Source organism: Symphalangus syndactylus, chromosome 11, assembly GCF_028878055.3.
Source record: "Symphalangus syndactylus isolate Jambi chromosome 11, NHGRI_mSymSyn1-v2.1_pri, whole genome shotgun sequence".
Taxonomy (NCBI): domain Eukaryota; kingdom Metazoa; phylum Chordata; class Mammalia; order Primates; family Hylobatidae; genus Symphalangus; species Symphalangus syndactylus.
In genome coordinates this window covers 102168198-102186438 of record NC_072433.2, presented here as the reverse complement: position 1 = coordinate 102186438, position 18241 = coordinate 102168198, and the positions used below count along the sequence as shown (strand labels likewise).

The 18241-nt window shown below is 40.1% G+C and overlaps 1 protein-coding gene across 1 annotated transcript; it reads right to left on the bottom strand.

Moving 5' to 3' along the window:
* Positions 1-12445: 12445 nt before the first annotated feature.
* LOC129457769 (syncytin-1-like) lies at positions 12446-14072 on the bottom strand. The gene is given in 2 exon segments (XM_055233251.1): positions 12446-13406; positions 13408-14072. Coding segments are annotated over 2 exon segments (1626 nt in total).
* Positions 14073-18241: the final 4169 nt, after the last annotated feature.

Below are 18241 nucleotides of genomic sequence, written 5' to 3'. Positions count from 1 at the left end.
TTTATGTCCTAAGAGAAGATATTTTTTAAATGCCTTATGGATAGGAATTAGTACTAAGCACTGTGTCTTGCTTTCAATAGGAAAACAAAGTTCTAAATAGGTAAATAGAAAAACACCATAAAAGTGGTAGTATATTTAAGTGGAAAATTATGTATTTTAAAGTGTGTAACTATTAAAAATATATTGCCTGGAAAAGGAATACTACTGTTTTGTTTTGTTAAGACCACAAACTGTATTGTTAAGGACATTTTAAGAGTCTGCTTAGCCATAACACTCATTTAACAGCGTGGGTAGGAAGCATGGTTTCTTGCAGAAAACACAAAGTTCTCAGCTAACACATTAAACTTCTCACTTTATATACTTTTTTTCAGAGAAATTTATCTTCAGTTTTTCTTATTCTGTGAAAATATTTGTTCTTATATGAAAGAATTATTTTTCAGATATATTGGTAAAGATGGACTGATACTAAAGTCATATTTATTCTTTTACCCCCTTACTGTGTTTTGTGATTTTCATTTTTGGCCCAATTATTACATATCAGGTTTTCCTGGTTTATATTTACATGTTTGAAAAGTTCATTATATATTTTAGTAGTGTTACATATATTATAAATTTTTATAACATTTAATTGTTCATTTATGTGGCATTTTCTATTTCTCATTGGTAATAAGCGTTTCTAATATAAGCCAGTAAAAATACAAATTTAATTACTTAGAAATGATAACTAAGATCACAATGACTGTGTACCCTTTAAAATATCTTTTAATTTGAGGAATTACATTCTATCTAAATTGTGTGTCTGTTTTTGAAAGGTGTTGCTTTCAAGTAGGTGGTTTTTATTTAAAGTACTTTTTTTTTGAGGTTAGAATGTTCAGAAACTACTTTTATGCATTGTATCAGTAATCATTTATGGAATGCTTTTGACATGTATTGACAGGGTAACCAAAACTTTTAGGCCTGTTTTTTTTGGTTGTCCTTGTTGTTATATTTTTAATGGAAATCTGTTACTCAGGCTGGTAGCATTAAATTAGCTTTTTACCCTCAACTCAAGTAGCACATATCATGGAGAACTTCAGTGTTTAGCAGGCTGTTAATTTCCCATCTATGAATAGCACTTTATGATGTAGGCTAAACTAAGCAAATAATGCAGCGTTATGTGGATCATTGTGCAATAAAGCTGCTAAAGTCACATTTGTGGTTAAGTTTGATACTCAAGCCTTGTACAAGCACATATCATGTAGACATTTTTAAATATGAAGCTTTAACAGGAATAGGATAGCCGTTTCAAACCTTGTACATTGTAAACAGTTTAGCTGTGTTTCTTTCATTTTTAATAAAAAATTAAAAAGAATTCATGTGTAATTATTCAAATCTGCATTCCAGGAATTTTTAGTATGTTTACATGAAAAGTTGAAACAAACTGATTATGAAAACATGATTAGCTGTACATATTAACTCAGAGCTACAGTTTTATATGAAATCATTTTGAACATTTATTTATTAGCTTAATTTCTGTGAAAGTGATTATTAGAGAAGCTTAACATAAAACTTCAATTTTCATATATTTTTTTAATATAAAACAATATAAAATTTTATTTTTATTACATAAGCTAATAATAGTGCAGGTTTGTTCTTTTATCCTCAAAGGAAAAATATGGTAAAAGTTATATCTTGACTAAGGATCTGAGGGTCAACATTTTAATAGTTAGCAAAATGCTGTGTTTATAATTAATATATTCAAAATATCTTTAAACCAAATGGTATATACTGTAAGACATCAGAAAGTATCTACTGAATAGTACAATATAGTAACCACCTTATAACACTGTACTTAATATAGCTCAATTTTATAAAATATTGTAAATAGTTCTACTGTCTAAGCAATTCTAGATTTTATTTTTTCCTTAGCGCAACAAATCAGAATGCATGATTATAGAATGCTAAAAGCTCTTGGAGATACTTTGCCAGGCATCTTTGAGGAGAAATTTTAGAGAATCAAGGACACTTGATTAAGCATTTATGAACCGTAAGTTTTTTCCTCTGCTCTCCTGTGGAAAAAAACAAACATAAAATAAAACAACAAACCATATTGGCAATCGCATATGTTTATAAACATTCCATTAATTTTTTTTCTGTTTTAATTATCTTTTAAGATGAAATAATCTGTCCATAGGCTAGAGCAGCAAGTTTATGCAAGAGAATATGAAAACAGCCTTCCTTCTGGTAGAATATGTATCCATAGTGCATGATGTCCACTGAAGTTTGTAATATTTTTACATGCAATGTTACTATTGCAATTATTGACAACCTATAATGTTTTGCACATAGTAGGCTTTCAAATGCTGTTAGGATTCAACATGGGACATAAAGCCTAAGAATGGAACCAGATTCCCTAGGGTTTCAGTATTTGATTTCTAGACGACTAGAAGACTGCCCTGGTATAATCTATGTGTTTTGGGTATTTTTTATGGTGATGAACAAAGTAAACATTTGACCTGGAAATCACTGGAAATATTCGAACCAAACAAAAGGGTAATAAAAAGTAAACCTATCCTTAACTTTAAAACCAAGCGTGGGTTCTACTGGTTGATGGGTGTATAGTTGAGAAAGCATTTTTCTCCAGAACTATTCAGTTTCACTGACAGGGAAGTCTTTTTTGGCACAATAACCAATTATTGAATTTTTTTTTTTTATTATACTTTAAGTTCTATGGTACATGTACACAACATGCAGGTTTGTTACATATGTTTACATGTGCCATGTTGGTGTGCTGCACCCATTAACTCGTCATTTACATTATGTATATCTCCTAATGCTATCCCTCCCCCATCCCCCCACCCCACAACAGGCCCCGGTATGTGATGTTCCCCACCCTGTGTCCAAGTGTTCTCATTGTGCACTTCCCACCTATGAGTGAGAACGTGCAGTGTTTGGTTTTCTGTCCTTGCAATAGTTTGCTCAGAATGGTGGATTCCAGCTTCGTTCATGTCCCTACAAAGGACATGAACTCATCCTTTTTTATGGCTGCATAGTATTCCATGGTGTATATGTACCACATTTTCTTTATCCGGTCTGGCATTGATGGACATTTGGGTTGGTTCCAACTCCTTGCTATTGTGAATAGTGCCACAATAAACATATGTGTGCATATGTCTTTATAGTAGCATGATTTATAATCCTTTGGGTTTATGCCCAGTAATGGGATGGCTGGGTCAAATGGTATTTCTAGTTCTAGATCCTTGAGGAATCGCCACACTGTCTTCCACAGTGGTTCAACTAGTTTACACTCCCACCAACAGTGTAAAAGTGTTCCTATTTCTTCACATCCTCTCCAGCACCTGTTGTTTCCTCGCTTTTTAGTGATCGCCATTCTAACTGGTGTGAGATGGTATCTCATTGTGGTTTTGATTTGCATTTCTCTGATGGCCAGTGATGATGAGCATTTTTTCATGTGTCTGTTGGCTGCATAAATGTCTTCTTTTGAGAAGTGTCTTTTCGTATCCTTTGTCCACTTGTTGATGGAGTTGTTTGATTTTTTCTTCTAAATTTGTTTAAGTTCTTTGTAGATTCTGGATATTAACCCTTTGTCAGATGGGTAGATTGTAAAACTTTTCTCCCATTCTGTAGGTTGCCTGTTCACTCTGATGGTAGTTTCTTTTGCTGTGCAGAAGGTCTTTAGTTTAATTAGATCCCATTAGTCAATTTTGGCTTTTGTTGCCATTGCTTTTGGCGTTTAAGTCATGAAGTCCTTACCCATGCCTATGGCCTGAATGGTATTGCCTAGGTTTTCTTTTAGGGTTTTTATGGTTTTAGGTCTAACATTTAAGTCTTTAATCCATCTTAAATTAATTTTTGTATAAGGTGTAAGGAAGGGATCCAGTTTCAGCTTTCTACATATGGCTGGCCAGTTTTCCGAGCACCATTTTGTAATAGGGAATCCTTTCCCCATTTCTTGTTTTTGTCAGGTTTGTCAAAGATCAGATGGTTGTAGATGTGTGGTATTATTTCCAAGGACTCTATTCTGTTCCATTGGTCTATGTCTCTGTTTTGGTACCGGTACCATGCTGTTTTGGTTACTGTAGCCTTGTAGTATAGTTTGAAGTCAGGTAGCATGATGCTTCCAGCTTTGTTCTTTTGGCTTAGGATTGTCTTGGCAATGTGGGCTCTATTTTAGTTCCATATGAACTCTAAAGTAGTTTTTTCCAATTCTGTGAAGAAAGTCATTGGTAGCTTGATGGGGATGGCATTGAATCTATAAATTACCTTGGTCAGTATGGCCATTTTCACGATATTGATTCTTCTAACCCATGAGCATGGAATGTTCTTCCATTTGTTTGTATCCTCTTTTATTTCATTGAGCAGTGGTTTGTAGTTCTCCTTGAAGAGGTCCTTCACATCCCTTGTTGGTTGGATTCCTAGGTATTTTATTCTCTTTGAAGCAATTGTGAATGGGAGTTCACTCCTGATTTGGCTGTTTGTCTGTTAATGGTGTATAGGAATGCTTGTGATTTTTGCACATTGATTTTGTATCCTGAGAATTTGCTGAAGTTGCTAATCAGCTTAAGGAGATTTTGGGCTGAGATGATGGGGTTTTCTAAATATACAATCATGTCATCTGCAAACAGGGACAATTTGACTTCCTCTTTTCCTAATTGAATACTCTTTATTTCTTTCTCCTGCCTGATTGCCCTGGCCAGAACTTCCAACACTATGTTGAATAGGAGTGGTGAGAGAGGGCATCCCTGTCTTGTGCCAGGTTTCCAAGGGAATGCTTTACATTTTTGCCCATTCAGTATGATACTGGTTGTGGATTTGTCATAAATATCTCTTATTGTTTTGAGATACGTCCCATCAATACCTAGTTTATTGAGAGTTTTTAGCATGAAGCGCTGTTGAGTTTTGTAAAAGGCCTTTTCTGCATCTATTGAGATAATCGTGTGGTTTTTGTCTTTGGTTCTGTTTATACAATGGATTATGTTGATTGATTTACATATGTTGAACCGGCCTTGCATCCCAGGGATGAAGCTAGCTTGACCATGGTGGATAGGCTTTTTGAGTGCTGCTGTATTCAGTTTGCCAGTATTTTATTGAGGACTTTTGCATTGATGTTCATCAGGGATATTGGTCTAAAATTCTCTTTTTTTGTTGTGTTTCTGCCAGGCTTTGGTATCAGGATGATGCTGGCCTCATAAAATGAATTAGGGAGGATTCCCTCTTTTTCTATTGATTGGAATAGTTTCAGAAGGAATGGTACCAGCTCCTCTTTGTACCTCTGGTAGAATTCGGCTGTGAGTCCGTCTGGTTCTGGACTTTTTTTGGTTGGTAGGCTATTAATTATTGCTTCAATTTCAGAACCTGTTATTAGTCTATTTAGAGATTCAACTTCTTCCTGGTTTAGTCTTGGGAGGGTGTATGTGTCCAGGAATTCATCAATTTCTTCTAGATTTTCTAGTTTATTTGCATAGAGGTGTTTATAGTATTCTCTGATGGAAGTTTGTATTTCTGTGGGATCAGTGGTGATATCCCCTTTATCATTTTTTATTGTGTCTATTTGATTCTTCTCTCTATTCTTCTTTATTAGTCTTGCTAGTGGTCTATCAATTTTGTAGATCTTTTCAAAAAACCAGCTCCTGGATTCATTGATTTTTTGAAGGGATTTTGTGTCTCCATCTCCTTCAGTTCTGCTCTGATCTTACTTATTTCTCGCCTTCTGCTAGCTTTTCAATGTGTTTTCTCTTCCTTCTCTAGTTCTTTTAATTGTGACGTTAGGATGTCAATTTTAGATCTTTCCTACTTTCTCTTGTGGGCATTTAATGCTATAAATTTCCCTCTACACACTGCTTTGAATGTGTCCCAGAGATGCTGGTATGTTGTGTCTTTGTTCTCATTGGTTTTGAAGAACGTCTTTATTTCTGCCTTCATTTCATTATGTACCCAGTAGTCATTCAGGAGCAGGTTGTTCAGTTTCCATGTAGTTGAGCCGTTTTGAGTGAGTTTCTCAATCTTGAGTTCTAGTTTGATTGCACTGTGGTCTGAGAGACAGTTTGTTATAATTTCTGTTCTTTTACATTTGCTGAGGAGTGCTTTACTTCCAACTATGTGGTCAATTTTGGAATAAGTGGGATGTGGTGCTGAGAAGAATTTATATTCTGTTGATTTGGGGTGAAGAGTCCTGTAGATGTCTATTAGGCCCTCTTGGTGCAGAGTTGAGTTCAGTTCCTGGATATCCTTGTTAACTTTCTGTCTCATTGATCTGTCTAATGTTGACAGTGGGGTGTTAAAGTCTCCCATTCTGATTGTGTGGGAGTCTAAGTCTCTTTGTAGGTCTTTAAGGGCTTGCTTTATGAATCTGGTTTCTCCTGTATTGGGTGCATATATATTTAGGATAGTTAGCTCTTCTTGTTGAATTGATCCCTTTACCATTATGTAATGGCCTTCTTTGTCTCTTTTTTCTTTGTTGGTTTAAAGTCTGTTTTATCAGAGACTAGGATTGCAACCCCTGCCTTTTTTTGTTTTCCATTTGCTTGGTAGATCTTCCTCCATCCCTTTATTTTGAGCCTGTGTGTGTCTGTCTGCATGTGAGATAGGTCTCCTGAATACAGCACACTGATGGGTCTTGATTCTTTATCCAATTTGCCAGTCTGTGTCTTTTAATTGGGGCATTTAGCCCATTTACATTTAAGGTTAATATTGTTGTGTGTGAATTTGATCCTGTCATTATGATGTTAGCTGGTTATTTCACTCATTAGTTGATGCAGTTTCTTTTTAGCATTGACGGTCTTTACAATTTGGCATGTTTTTGCAGTGGCTGGTACTGGTTGTTGCTTTCCATGTTTAGTGCTTCCTTCAGGAGCTCTTGTAAGGCAGGGCTGGTGGCGGCAAAATCTCTCAGCATTTGCTTGTCTGTAAAGGATTTTATTTCTCCTTCACTTATGAACCTTAGTTTGGCTGGATATGAAATTCTGGGCTGAAAATTCTTTTCTTTAAGAATGTTGAATATTGGCCCCCACTTTCTTCTGGCTTGTAGAGTTTCTGCTGAGAGATCTTCTTTTAGTTTGATGGGCTTCCCTTTGTGGGTAACCCAACCTTTCTCTCTGGCTGCCCTTAACATTTTTTCCTTCATTTCAACTTTGATGAATCTGACAATTATGTGTCTTGGAGTTGCTCTTCTCGAGGAGTATCTTTGTGGCGTTCTCTGTATTTCCTGAATTTGAATGTTGGCCTGCCTCGCTACATTGTGGAAGTTCTCCTAGATAATATCCTGAAGAGTGTTTTCCAACTGGGTTCCATTCTCCCCTTCACTTTCAGTTACATCAATCAGACGTAGATTTGGTCTTTTCACATATTCCCATATTTCTTGGAGGCCTTATTCATTTCTTTTTACTTTTTTTCTCTAAACTTATCTTCTCGCTTCATTTCATTCATTTGCTCTTCAATCACTGATACCCTTTCTTCCACTTGATCGAATTGGTTACTGAAACTTGTGCATCCATCACGTAGTTCTTGTGCCATGGTTTTCAGCTCCATCGGGTCATTTAAAGACTTCTCTACACTGTTTATTCTAGTTAGCCATTCGTCTACTCTTTTTTCAAGGTTTTTAGCTTCTTTGCGATGGGTTCAAACATCCTCCTTTAGCTCGGAGAAGTTTGTTATTACCAATTGTCTGAAGCTATCTTCTCTGAACTCATCAAAGTCATTGTCGGTCCAGCTTTGTTCCATTGCTGGCAAGGATCTGCGTTACTTTGGAGGTGAAGAGGCACTCTGATTTTTAGAATTGTCAGCTTTTCTGCTCTGGTTTCTCCCCATCTTTGTGGTTTTATCTACCTTTGGTCTTTGATGGTGGTGACGTACAGATGGGGATTTGGTGTGGATGTCCTTTCTGTTTGTTAGTTTTCCTTCTAACAGTCAGGACCCTCAGCTGCAGGTCTGTTGGAGTTTTCTGGCAGTCCACTCCAGACCCTGTTTTCCTGGGTATCACCAGCAGAGGCTGCAGAATGGCAAACGTTGCTGTCTGACCCTTCCCCTGGAAGCTTTGTCTCAGAGGGGCACCCTGCCATATGCAGTGTCAGTTGTCCCCTACTGGGAGGTTTCTCCCAGTTAGGCTACTCAGGGGGTCAGGGACCCACTTGAGGAGGCCGTCTGTCCATTCTCATAGCTCAAACTGCATGCTGGGAGAACCTCTACTCTCTTGAAAGCTGTCAGACAGGGACGTTGAAGAAGTTTCTACTGCCTTTCGTTCAGCTATGCCCTGCCCCCAGAGGTGGAGTCTACAGAGGCAGGAAGGCCTCCTTGAGCTGTGGTGGGCTCCACTCAGTTTGAGCTTCCTGGCCACTTTGTTTACCTACTCAAGTATCAGCAATGGCGGACGCCTCTCCCCCAGCCTTGCTGCCACCTCGCAGTTCAAACTCAAGAGTGCTGTGCTAGCAGTGAGCGAGGCTCTGTCGGTGTGGGAACCTCTGAGCCAGGCACAGGATATAATCTCCTGGTGTGCCATTTGCTAAGTCCATTGGAAAAGTGCAGTATTAGGGTGGGAGTGTCCCGTTTTTCCAGGTGCTGTCTGTCACGGCTTCCCTTTGCTAGAAAAGGGAATTCCCCCACCCCTTGCACTTTCGTGGTGAGGCGATGCCCCGCTCTGCTCCATGGGCTGCACCCACTGTCTGACAAGCCCCTGTGAGATGAACCCAGTACCTCAGTTGGAAATGCAGAAATCACCTGCCTTCTTCGTCACTCAGGCTGGGAGCTGCAGACTGGAGCAGTTCCTATTTGGCCATCTTGGAACTTCCCTGGTTTATTCTATTAAATTGTTTAATATTTCTTTTCTGATACATAATAGATCAGGTTTTGACCAGATGAGCGGTCCTTTGTTCATATTCATACTCTTTGATCTGTGATTCTGGTAGTTGTGGTGGGTTGTGGATCACAGTGAATCTTTACTAATGCTTGATGGGTCTTAAAAGTTTTTTCTTTCAAGGCTATCCCTATGATTCTTGATAATAACTTAATTGTCATGTGCACAGTTGCTCTCTTGAAAATAGTATGAGTCAGAGCTATCTCCTTTTGGGGACTGAACACTATCTGGGCCTGTTAAATCTTTTGCCACAGTCCATAATCTGATTAGGCCCTGGAAGTGTGTCTCATGTGGAAATATAATCAATTGTATTGCTGCAGTATTATAGGCAAGAATACTCTTAAGAAAGAAATCATGTTCTACCAGAGAGATTTGCATTCATTTTAAAGGAGTTTTGTCTGCTTGTTTATGGGAATATCCTAAAATTAGAGTTTTTGTTGAGACTCTTTTGCTTTAAAAATAAACTTGAAGATATTTCATTTTGTTAAGTTTAATTTGGAACTATTTCATTCACTTCACAAAAAGTTTTTAACTGCTGCTGTCTATAAAGTATAGTGCTGTGTAGTGGGCACAAAGTGAACAAGACAGCCGTGCTAGGTTCCTGTTTTCATGGAGTTTGCCTTCTAGCAAGGAGAGATGATAAAAACAGGGAAGGGGCTACAGACTGCTGGAGGTGGGAATTGGCATTAGATTTGGTGGTGAGGGTAACCCCTCTAAGGAAGACGTTGTAAATTTTGACACCTGATCGCTAAGGAACTGCCGTGCAAAATATGTGTGAAAAAGTCTTTAGGCTGGTGAATTGTTCAGGGTTCTGGCAGGAAATAGAATTCACCAGATACGATTCAAAGGAAAAGTTCATGAAAGAATTGCCTAACAATATGGGCAGCGGTAAAGAAGCAGTGAGCACTGGTGAGACACTTAAGACTAGCAACAGCCTGGAGCCATTATTGCCTCTGTAGCAGTGATGCGGGAAGAAGGACAAGAGGAAAATATCGTGTTTCTTGGATCTGAGAGTTAGAAGATTAAGGAAAGATTTCCTGGCAGGAGCTGAGGTCGCCATGAAAGGCAGCTATTGCCAGAGATGTGATGCCATCCTCCACCTGTTCTACTGGTGCTGTTTATTGGCCAAACCCAACTGGAAGCTAGCCAAAAAGGGCTCTCTAGGGATGCAGACAACAGGATTTATCTTCCTGGGGGAGAGAAGGGGAAGAATATATGTGGTGGTCGCTGAGGGGGTGTTATAAATTGGAAAATGGGCATTGTGCTGACTGCTTAAATAAGGGTATTTATAATGTTCCAAGATGTTAGAACAACTCAAAAGGAACTTTTGAAGACTTGGAAAGCTATTGCAGCTTTTTGTTTCAGCTTTCTGGCATTTCTGTTCCCAGTTGGCCATTCCATGCTGACATAATCTGTGACTAATGGAGTTGCTGCTTCTCTTGAGTTTATACCTCTTATCTGTGGTCTTCTCTTTGCAATAGAGAAGAATAATTGTTACAGTAAAAAAAAAAAAGAGTATCCTTAAAGTTCTGGCTAGACTCTGACGTGAAAGATTGTACAATATTGTTAAAATACAAATAAGTTGAAATATGCCATATGTGAAGTATAGATTATAGTCTGAATACCTATGGATAACTTAAAAATCCTTCAGAATAAAATTCTTCTTTTTCCCTAGATTCCTTTTTTTAACCTATCTGGACTCAGTAGGTGGCTTATTTCTTTTTATTTATTTTTGTAATTTCAACTTTTATTTGCAATTTGGGGGTAGGTGTAAAAGTTTGTTACATGGGTATGTCGTGTGATGCTAAGGTTTATGATATGAATGATCTTGTCACCCAGACAGTGAGCATAGTACCCAACAATTTTCATCCATTGTCCCCTCCCTCCCTCCCTTCTTTATTAGTCCCCAGTGTCTGTTGTTGCTATCTTTATGTCCATGAGTACCCAATATTTAGCTCCCACTTGTGAGAACACGCAGTAGTTTTTTGTTCTTGTGTTATTTCACTTATGATAATGGCTTCCAGCTGCATCCATGTTGCTGCAAAGGGAATGATTTTATTCTTTTTTATGGTTGCATAGTATTCCATGGTGTATATGTACCATATTTTCTTCAATCCACTGTTGATTGGCATCTATGTTGCTTCCATGTCTTTGCTGTTAGGAATAGTGCTGTGGTCAACATATGTGTGCATGTGACTTTTTAATAGAATCATATATTTTCTTTTGACTATATATCCAGTAATGAGATTACTGAGTCAAATGTAGCTAAGTTCTTTGAGAAATCTCCAAACTATTTTCTTCAGTGGCTGAACTAATTTACATTCCTACCAACAGTGTTTAAGCATTGCCTTTTCTCCGCAGACTCGCCAGCGTCTGTTATTTTTGGACCTTTTAATAGCCATTCTGACTGCTTTGAAATGGTATCTCATCGTGGTTTCTGATTTGCATTTCTCTGATGAATAGTGATGTTGAGCCTTTTTTCATATGTTTATTGGCTGCTTGTATGTCTTCTTTTGAGAAGTATCTGTTCATGTCTTTTGCCCATGCTTTTAATGAGGTTATTTGTTTTTTGCTTGTTCAATTATGTTTCTTATAGATTCTGGATGTTAGAACTTTATCAGATGCATAGTTTGCAGATATTTTCTTCCAACCTGTAGGTTTTCTGTTGACTCTGTTGATAGTTTCTCTTGCTGTGCAGAAACTCTTTATTAGGTCCTGTTTATCAACTTTTGTTTTTGTTGCAATTGCTTTGGAGAATACAGTCATAATTTTTTTCCCAAGGCCAGCATCCAGAGTGGTGTTTCCTAGGTTTTCTTCTATAGTTCTTACTGTTTGAGGTCTTACATTTAAATCTTGAATCCATCTTGAGTTAATTTTTGTATATGGTAAAAGGGGAATGGTTTCATTCTTTGCATATAGCTAGTTATCCCAGCACCATTTATTGAATAGGGAGTCCTTTCCTTGTTGATAATTTCTGTAAACTCTCTCAAAGATCAGATGGCTGTAGGTGTGTGGCTTTATTTCTGGATTCTCTATTCTGTTCCATTGGCCTGTGTGTCTAGTTTTGTACCAGTACCATGCTGTTTTGGTTACTGAAGGTTTATAGTATAGTAAGAGATCAGGTAATATGATGCCTCTGGCTTTATTTTTGCCTAGGATTGCTTTGACTATTTGGGCTCTTTTTGGTTCCATATGAATTTTACTTAATTTTATTTTATTTTATTTGCAGTTGCAAGATTTAATACAGTGAAGACAGAGATCCCATTCAAAGGGAGGGGACCAAAGAGGGTAGCCGTTGCTGGCTTGAATGCCTGGGTTTATATTCCGATCATTGTCCCTCCTGCTGTGCTCTCAGGTGATAGATGATGGCTATTTCTTTACCTCCTGTTTTTGCCTAATTAGCATTTTAGTGAGCTCTCTGATTGGTCGGGTGTGAGCTAAGTTGCAAGCCCCGTGTTTAAAGGTGGATGTGATCACCTTCCTGGCTAGGCTTAGGGATTCTTAGTCGGCCTAGGAAATCCAGTTAGTCCTGTCTCTCAGTCCCCCAACTTAACAGTAAAACCCAAGTGCTGTTGGGGAGGTTGGCCGACAACCACTCTAAGTGCTTCCTGCTGAATTGGGGCATAGTAGGGGTTGTGCAGTTGAGATTTCCTTGGGAGGGGTGCCTTCGATGTCATTAGCATCGGAGCATGGGCTAGCAGGCCGGTCCAGGGGTCCGCGATAGATCTTAGTCAGGGACTGCATCTGGGGTTCCATTTGAAGAACGATTTGTAATTTTACAGCTTTGATTCTGGAAGAGACAAACTTAACAAGGAGGTTAAAAATACAGGGTCCAAAGAGGAGTAGCAATATTATAGCTGCTGGAGGTCCTAAGAAGGGAAGAATCCAGGGCATCCATTGGCTGAGGAGGCCCCAGGGTCCAGTGTTTTGAAGCTCCTCTGCTCTAAGTTGTATTCAATCTCGAATTTCTTTAACTTTCTCGGTGACAATTCCAGATTGATTAACATAATAACAGCATTCTTCCCCCAAAAATAAACAGGTTCCTCCTCTTTCGGCAGTTAGCAAGTCTAAAGTTCTTCGATTTTGAAGGACTACTGCTGCTAGAGAGTTAAGTTGGTCTTGCAAGGTGTCTAGGGAGTTGGCGACCCGTTCCATGTCACCATTTAGTTCTTGAGATAGTTTGTAGTAGAACTGAGTAGAGGTTGTGATAGCACCAGTGCCAGTACCTAGTCTGTCTAGCACTCCTGCTCCGATAACAAAAGGAAGAATGGGTACTCTTTTGTTGCGGGGCTTAGGTACAGCATGATTGTATAAATCTTGTTCAGTGTAGATGGTGATAAGGGGCACTAAGAATGAGAGGAAGCACATAGATTCTGAAGAGCCTTTCAAACAACAATAGGCTGAGGTACCACAGACAAAAAATATTCCTGAGGGTAAACAGACTATTCGTATGGGAGGAGTTACCCACCTGATGCATTGGGAGTTGGTCGTGTCTATAGTATTGCTAAATTTTACACAGGTGAGGTTTGAGGTATGGGTTATTTCCAGATTGGAAACGAGGTCCTACTAAAATGGAAGTGGTGTTTATTTCTGTGCTGAAGTTGTTCCATTGTTCAGGTACAGGGATTGAAATGTATGGCCTGAAGTGCAGGGGCAGGCACATCCAACAGTTAGTAGGGTTTTGGGACAAGACCTCATGGAGCCCAGTGAGGGTGGTATTAAATATGCTTACCAGGCAAGAATGGGTACGGAGAGTTTCATGTAGTTTTGAGAGATCTAGTCCTTTGTACAGGGTAGGGGTGCTATGTACCCAGGTCAGTTGGGAGATTATTTCCTTTACTTGTTTTTCTCTTACTTGATCTTGAACTCCACCCGCATCAGACATACTGGTATAGGTGAAGTAAGTCCAACAGACAGTGGCTCCAAGTCCTCCAGGACAACTAAGATTAATCATTTTCCCTGTCCAATAATGAGTATTTGCATGCCTGCAAAGAGTGGCAGAGTTATAGCAGTTGCGGGGCATATGGGTGTTGGCAGTGAAGGTGGGGGTTCTCTTAGATAAACTCCTATACGATGGGGCATCAATATTTCCAGAAAGCCACATTCTCCATAGAAAGTCTTGATAAGGGGAGCTACGGGTCATACAGCAGCATGGAGGGGGTGCAGTGAGAGTGAAAGGGAGTAAGAGAACAGTAAAGAGAAAAATATGATAAGGGAGGGCCATGGGGATTTATAATTTTAGTTACTTTCCTCACGGTTGTCTGACAGCCACAAGTCTCCTTTAGCAGTGAGTATGCCATTCACATCATGAGATGTCCATACAGTAAGATCTCTTCCCTGTATCATTTTAACTGCTTCAGATACTAAGACTGCTATTGCTGCCACTACCCGTAAACAATGAGGCCAACTCTTTGCCGCTACATCAGTTTCCTTACTCAGGTATCCCAAGGGCTGCAAGCTTGTCCCTCGGACCTGTGTAAGGACTCGTAGAGCTATTCTTGTTTTTTCTGTGACATATAAAGAAAAGTCTTTTCCTGTTGGCAAGCTTAACACTGGGGCTTGGGTTAGGGCCTTCTTTAGGGCCTGGAAAGCTGCTTCTGCTTCAGTTGTCCATCTTACTAAACGGGTATTGGCTTTCTGAGTTTCTTTAATTAGTGTATATAATGGTCTAGCTATTTTGCTGTATCAGGGAATCCATATTTGGCTGAAACCTGTTATGCCAAGGAACCCTCTTAGTTGTTTTAGGGTTTTGGGATGAGGATAAGCCAGTATAGGCTGGATACATTCCTCACTGAGGGCCCTGGTGCCTTTGGATAATTTTAGCCCTAAGTATTTAACCTGCTGTGAGCAGAGCTGAGCCTTTTGTTTGGAAACCTTGTAGCCACAGGTGGCGAGGAAATTTAAGAGCTCTTGGGTTGCTTCATGGCACAAGGTTTCTGAACGGGTGGCTAAAAGTAAGTCATCCATGTACCAAAGGACAAGAGTGTCCAGGTATGAGAATTGGCTCAAGTCTTGGGCTAATGCCTGGCCAAATAGATGGGGGCTATCCCTGAACCCTTGGGGTAAAACATTCCAGGTAAATTGAGACGTTGGGTTAGAAGTATCCTCAAAAGCAAACAAGAATTGAGAGTCAGGATGTACAGGGATGCAGAAAAAGGCATCCTTAAGGTCCAGGACTATAAACCACTCTGCTTCCTCTGGTGTTTGGGAAAGCAGAGTATAAGGGTTAGGTACAGCTGGGTATAGAGGAAAAACAGCCTCACTGATAATCCTGAGATCTTGCACTAACCTCCACTGTCTGTTGGGTTTCTGTACTTCTAAAATTGGAGTATTGCAAGGGCTATTGCATGGTTTTACTAGGACTTGGGCTTTTAGGTCCTTAACAATCTTTTGGAGTCCTTGTTGGGCCTTGGGTCTAAGGGGATACTGCCTTTGGCAGGGAAAGGAGGCAGAATCCTTTAGTTTAACTTGAACAGGATAGGCATTCTTTGCTCATTCATATTGTCCTTCTGTTGCCCCGACTTCAGGATTAATTCCTTCCTCAAGCAGGGGACAACAAATGGGTGTTCCTTCTCTTATGTTCAGGTGTATTATGGCCCCTGCTTTTGCTAGAATGTCTCTCCCTAACAAAGAAGTGGGGCTTTCAGGCATAATTAGAAAAGCATGTGAAAAGAGTAAAGCTCCCCAGTCGCAACTTAGTGGCTAGGAGAAGTATCTATTGACTGGCTGTCCTGGGACACCTTGGATAGTGACAGATCTGGAGGACAGTTGTCCAGGACAGAAGAGTAAGACTAAGAAGGCCACGCCAGTGTCCAGGAGACAGTTAACCACCTGGCCCTCAATGTTCGAGCATACCCGGGGCTCTGTGAGGGTGATGGCTTGGGCTGGCACGGGCTGGCACTTGCACTGGGCACCCTCAGTCCTGCTGCTGGATCACTAGGTTAGTGGCTTCTGACTCAGAGGACCTTTGTCCCCTGGGTCAGTGGGCCTTCCAGTGATTCCCTTGACATAAGGGGCATGGACGAGGGGGCGGCTTACTTCTACTTGGACAATCTTTATTAAAGTGTCCTTGTAGACTGCACTGGAAGCAAGCCCTATTAGGCATTCGATTTGCCTAGCTTTTCCCTTTTCCAGAGCCTCGGAAGTCCACTTGCCTGAGGGCCATGACTGAAGCGGTGGCCTTTTTTAAATCCTGTTTGTCCCGTTCCACCTGCTCCTCCTGATGTCTATTATAAAAAAACAAGGTTGCCAAGTTCAATAGGTTTTCTAAGTTTTGCTCCGGGCCTAAGGCAGACTTGTGAAGTTTTTTCTAATGTCTGCAGCTGACGGAGTGATAAACTTATCCTTTAAGAGTAGTTGGCCTTCACTAGAGTCAGGTGACAGAGAGGTATGCTTCCTCAGTGCCTCCCTTAGTCTCTCCAGGAAGGCAGTAGGATTTTCTTCCTTTCCCTGTGTTACAGTGCACACCATTGAATTATTTATAGGCTTCTTCCTTGTTTTCCTTAGTCCTTCTAGCACACAAGTTAGCAAATGTCTGTAGCACAAATCTCCATGTTCTGATTCTGTGTTTCAGGGAGGGTCTACCCTGGGAACTGCTTGCCGGCCTGTGGGGAATTGTTCTTTCCTCTGTTGTCATCCTATCATTGACCTGACTGAGATACCAGAGATTGCCAGACTCTCGGGCTGCAGTTATGGTGGCACTTTCCCCATTTGGGGTTAGTGTCTGATTTAGCAGTAACATATCTCTCCATGTCAGATCAAAGGATTGTCCTAACCCTTGTGAAACATCAATATAGCCATCAGGGTTATCTGAGAATTTACCTAAGTCTGTTTTAATTTGCTTCAAGTCTGACGGGGAAAAATGTACATAAACTCTGACTGGACTGAATTTTCCAGAATACGTCTTAGGGGCGTTTTTGCCTTGGGGAGAATGTTTCCCATCTGAAAAAAAGAGCAAATGGATACCAGCACCCCTAGTCATTTTCCGATGAGCATTAGTCATAGAGCATCCTCTATGGTCCTAATGCTTATTCCTTTCCAGAGTGCGTAACCACCCATGGACATCTGTTTATCAGATTAGTTATGCTCACTGATGTAGCAGTCCTGCACCCCTTTTCCTGCCTTTCTTGACCACAAAGAAAGGGGTCTGGGCTACTGGATTCTAGTGGTCCTTTACCGGCACGCTCAACATTGTCTTTGTGCTCAGGGGTGAGTCTTAGAGCTGGGCTGGGTTCCCAAGTGTTTCATAACAACCCAGCTGCTCCATCAAGATGCATTCCCACAAACAACAGTTCTTATGCAAATTCATTTCAGAGAGGGTGTAGGTAAACTTTTGAGTCAGGACTGAGAGTATTTTTTGATTCTGTAAGTACTTTAAGGCTTGGCTGAGTGCAAACAGCTCCTGTATATGAGCAGAGCAATTATTAGGCAATTTTTCTAATTCTGCTTCCACAAAAGTCTCCCTATCGATTACTGAATACCCATTGTGGTTTTTTCCTCAATCACCTGGGAGGAACCATCTATCCTCCTGTCCTGAAGGAAGTTCCTCCTAGATCTGGTCAGACCTTTGTATGGTAATTAATATTTAAATCCCCTGTTAGGAAATCTGCTGGGTTAAGGGAATTATCAGTGGTTGCTGTTAAATTACCTTCTTCTAACAGAATAGCCCCATACTTTAAGATTTTTGAGTTAGTAAGCTACCTTTTTGGTTTTTTGACTTCGGGTAGTTCTGAAGTGGTGAGAGTGCTCACAATAAGGTTTCCACTATAGGCTAATTGTCTACTTTCTTCTGTTAGCAAAGCAGTTGCTGATAAAGATTTAATGCATTTGGGCCACCCGCAGGTTTCTGGCTTTAGGATTTTTGATGGGAAGTCTACTGGTTGTTAGTGGCCTCAGTGCTTTCAAGCTACGCCCTTGTTTACATTGACAACAAGGTAGTATTGGAGTGTTATAGGGTCACAGAGAAGACCTTCAATTATCAATTATAGGTTTTAAATTTACCCTGGCTTTTAAAGAAATAGGGCACACTTTTTTTTTTTTTTTACTATTTCTATCTTTCTCTTTGACCCCATCTTTGTCTCTCTCTCTCCATCTCTCTCTTCTCCATCTCTCTCTCTCCTTCATCTCTCCTCCATCTCTCTCTCCTCCATCTCTCCCTCTCTCCTCCATCTCTCTCTCTCTCCTCCATCTCTCCCTCTCTCCTCCATCTCTCTCTCTCTCCTCCATCTCTCTCCTCCATCTCTCTCCTCCATCTCTCTCTCTGTCCTCCATCTCTCTCTCTCCTCTGTCTCTCTGTCTCTCCTTCTCTTAGCCATTACAAACTTGGGTCCCTGGCGAGGGTTGTGGGGAACGGGTCCCACATAACTGCCCATGTCAAGAGCTGTATACCTAAAT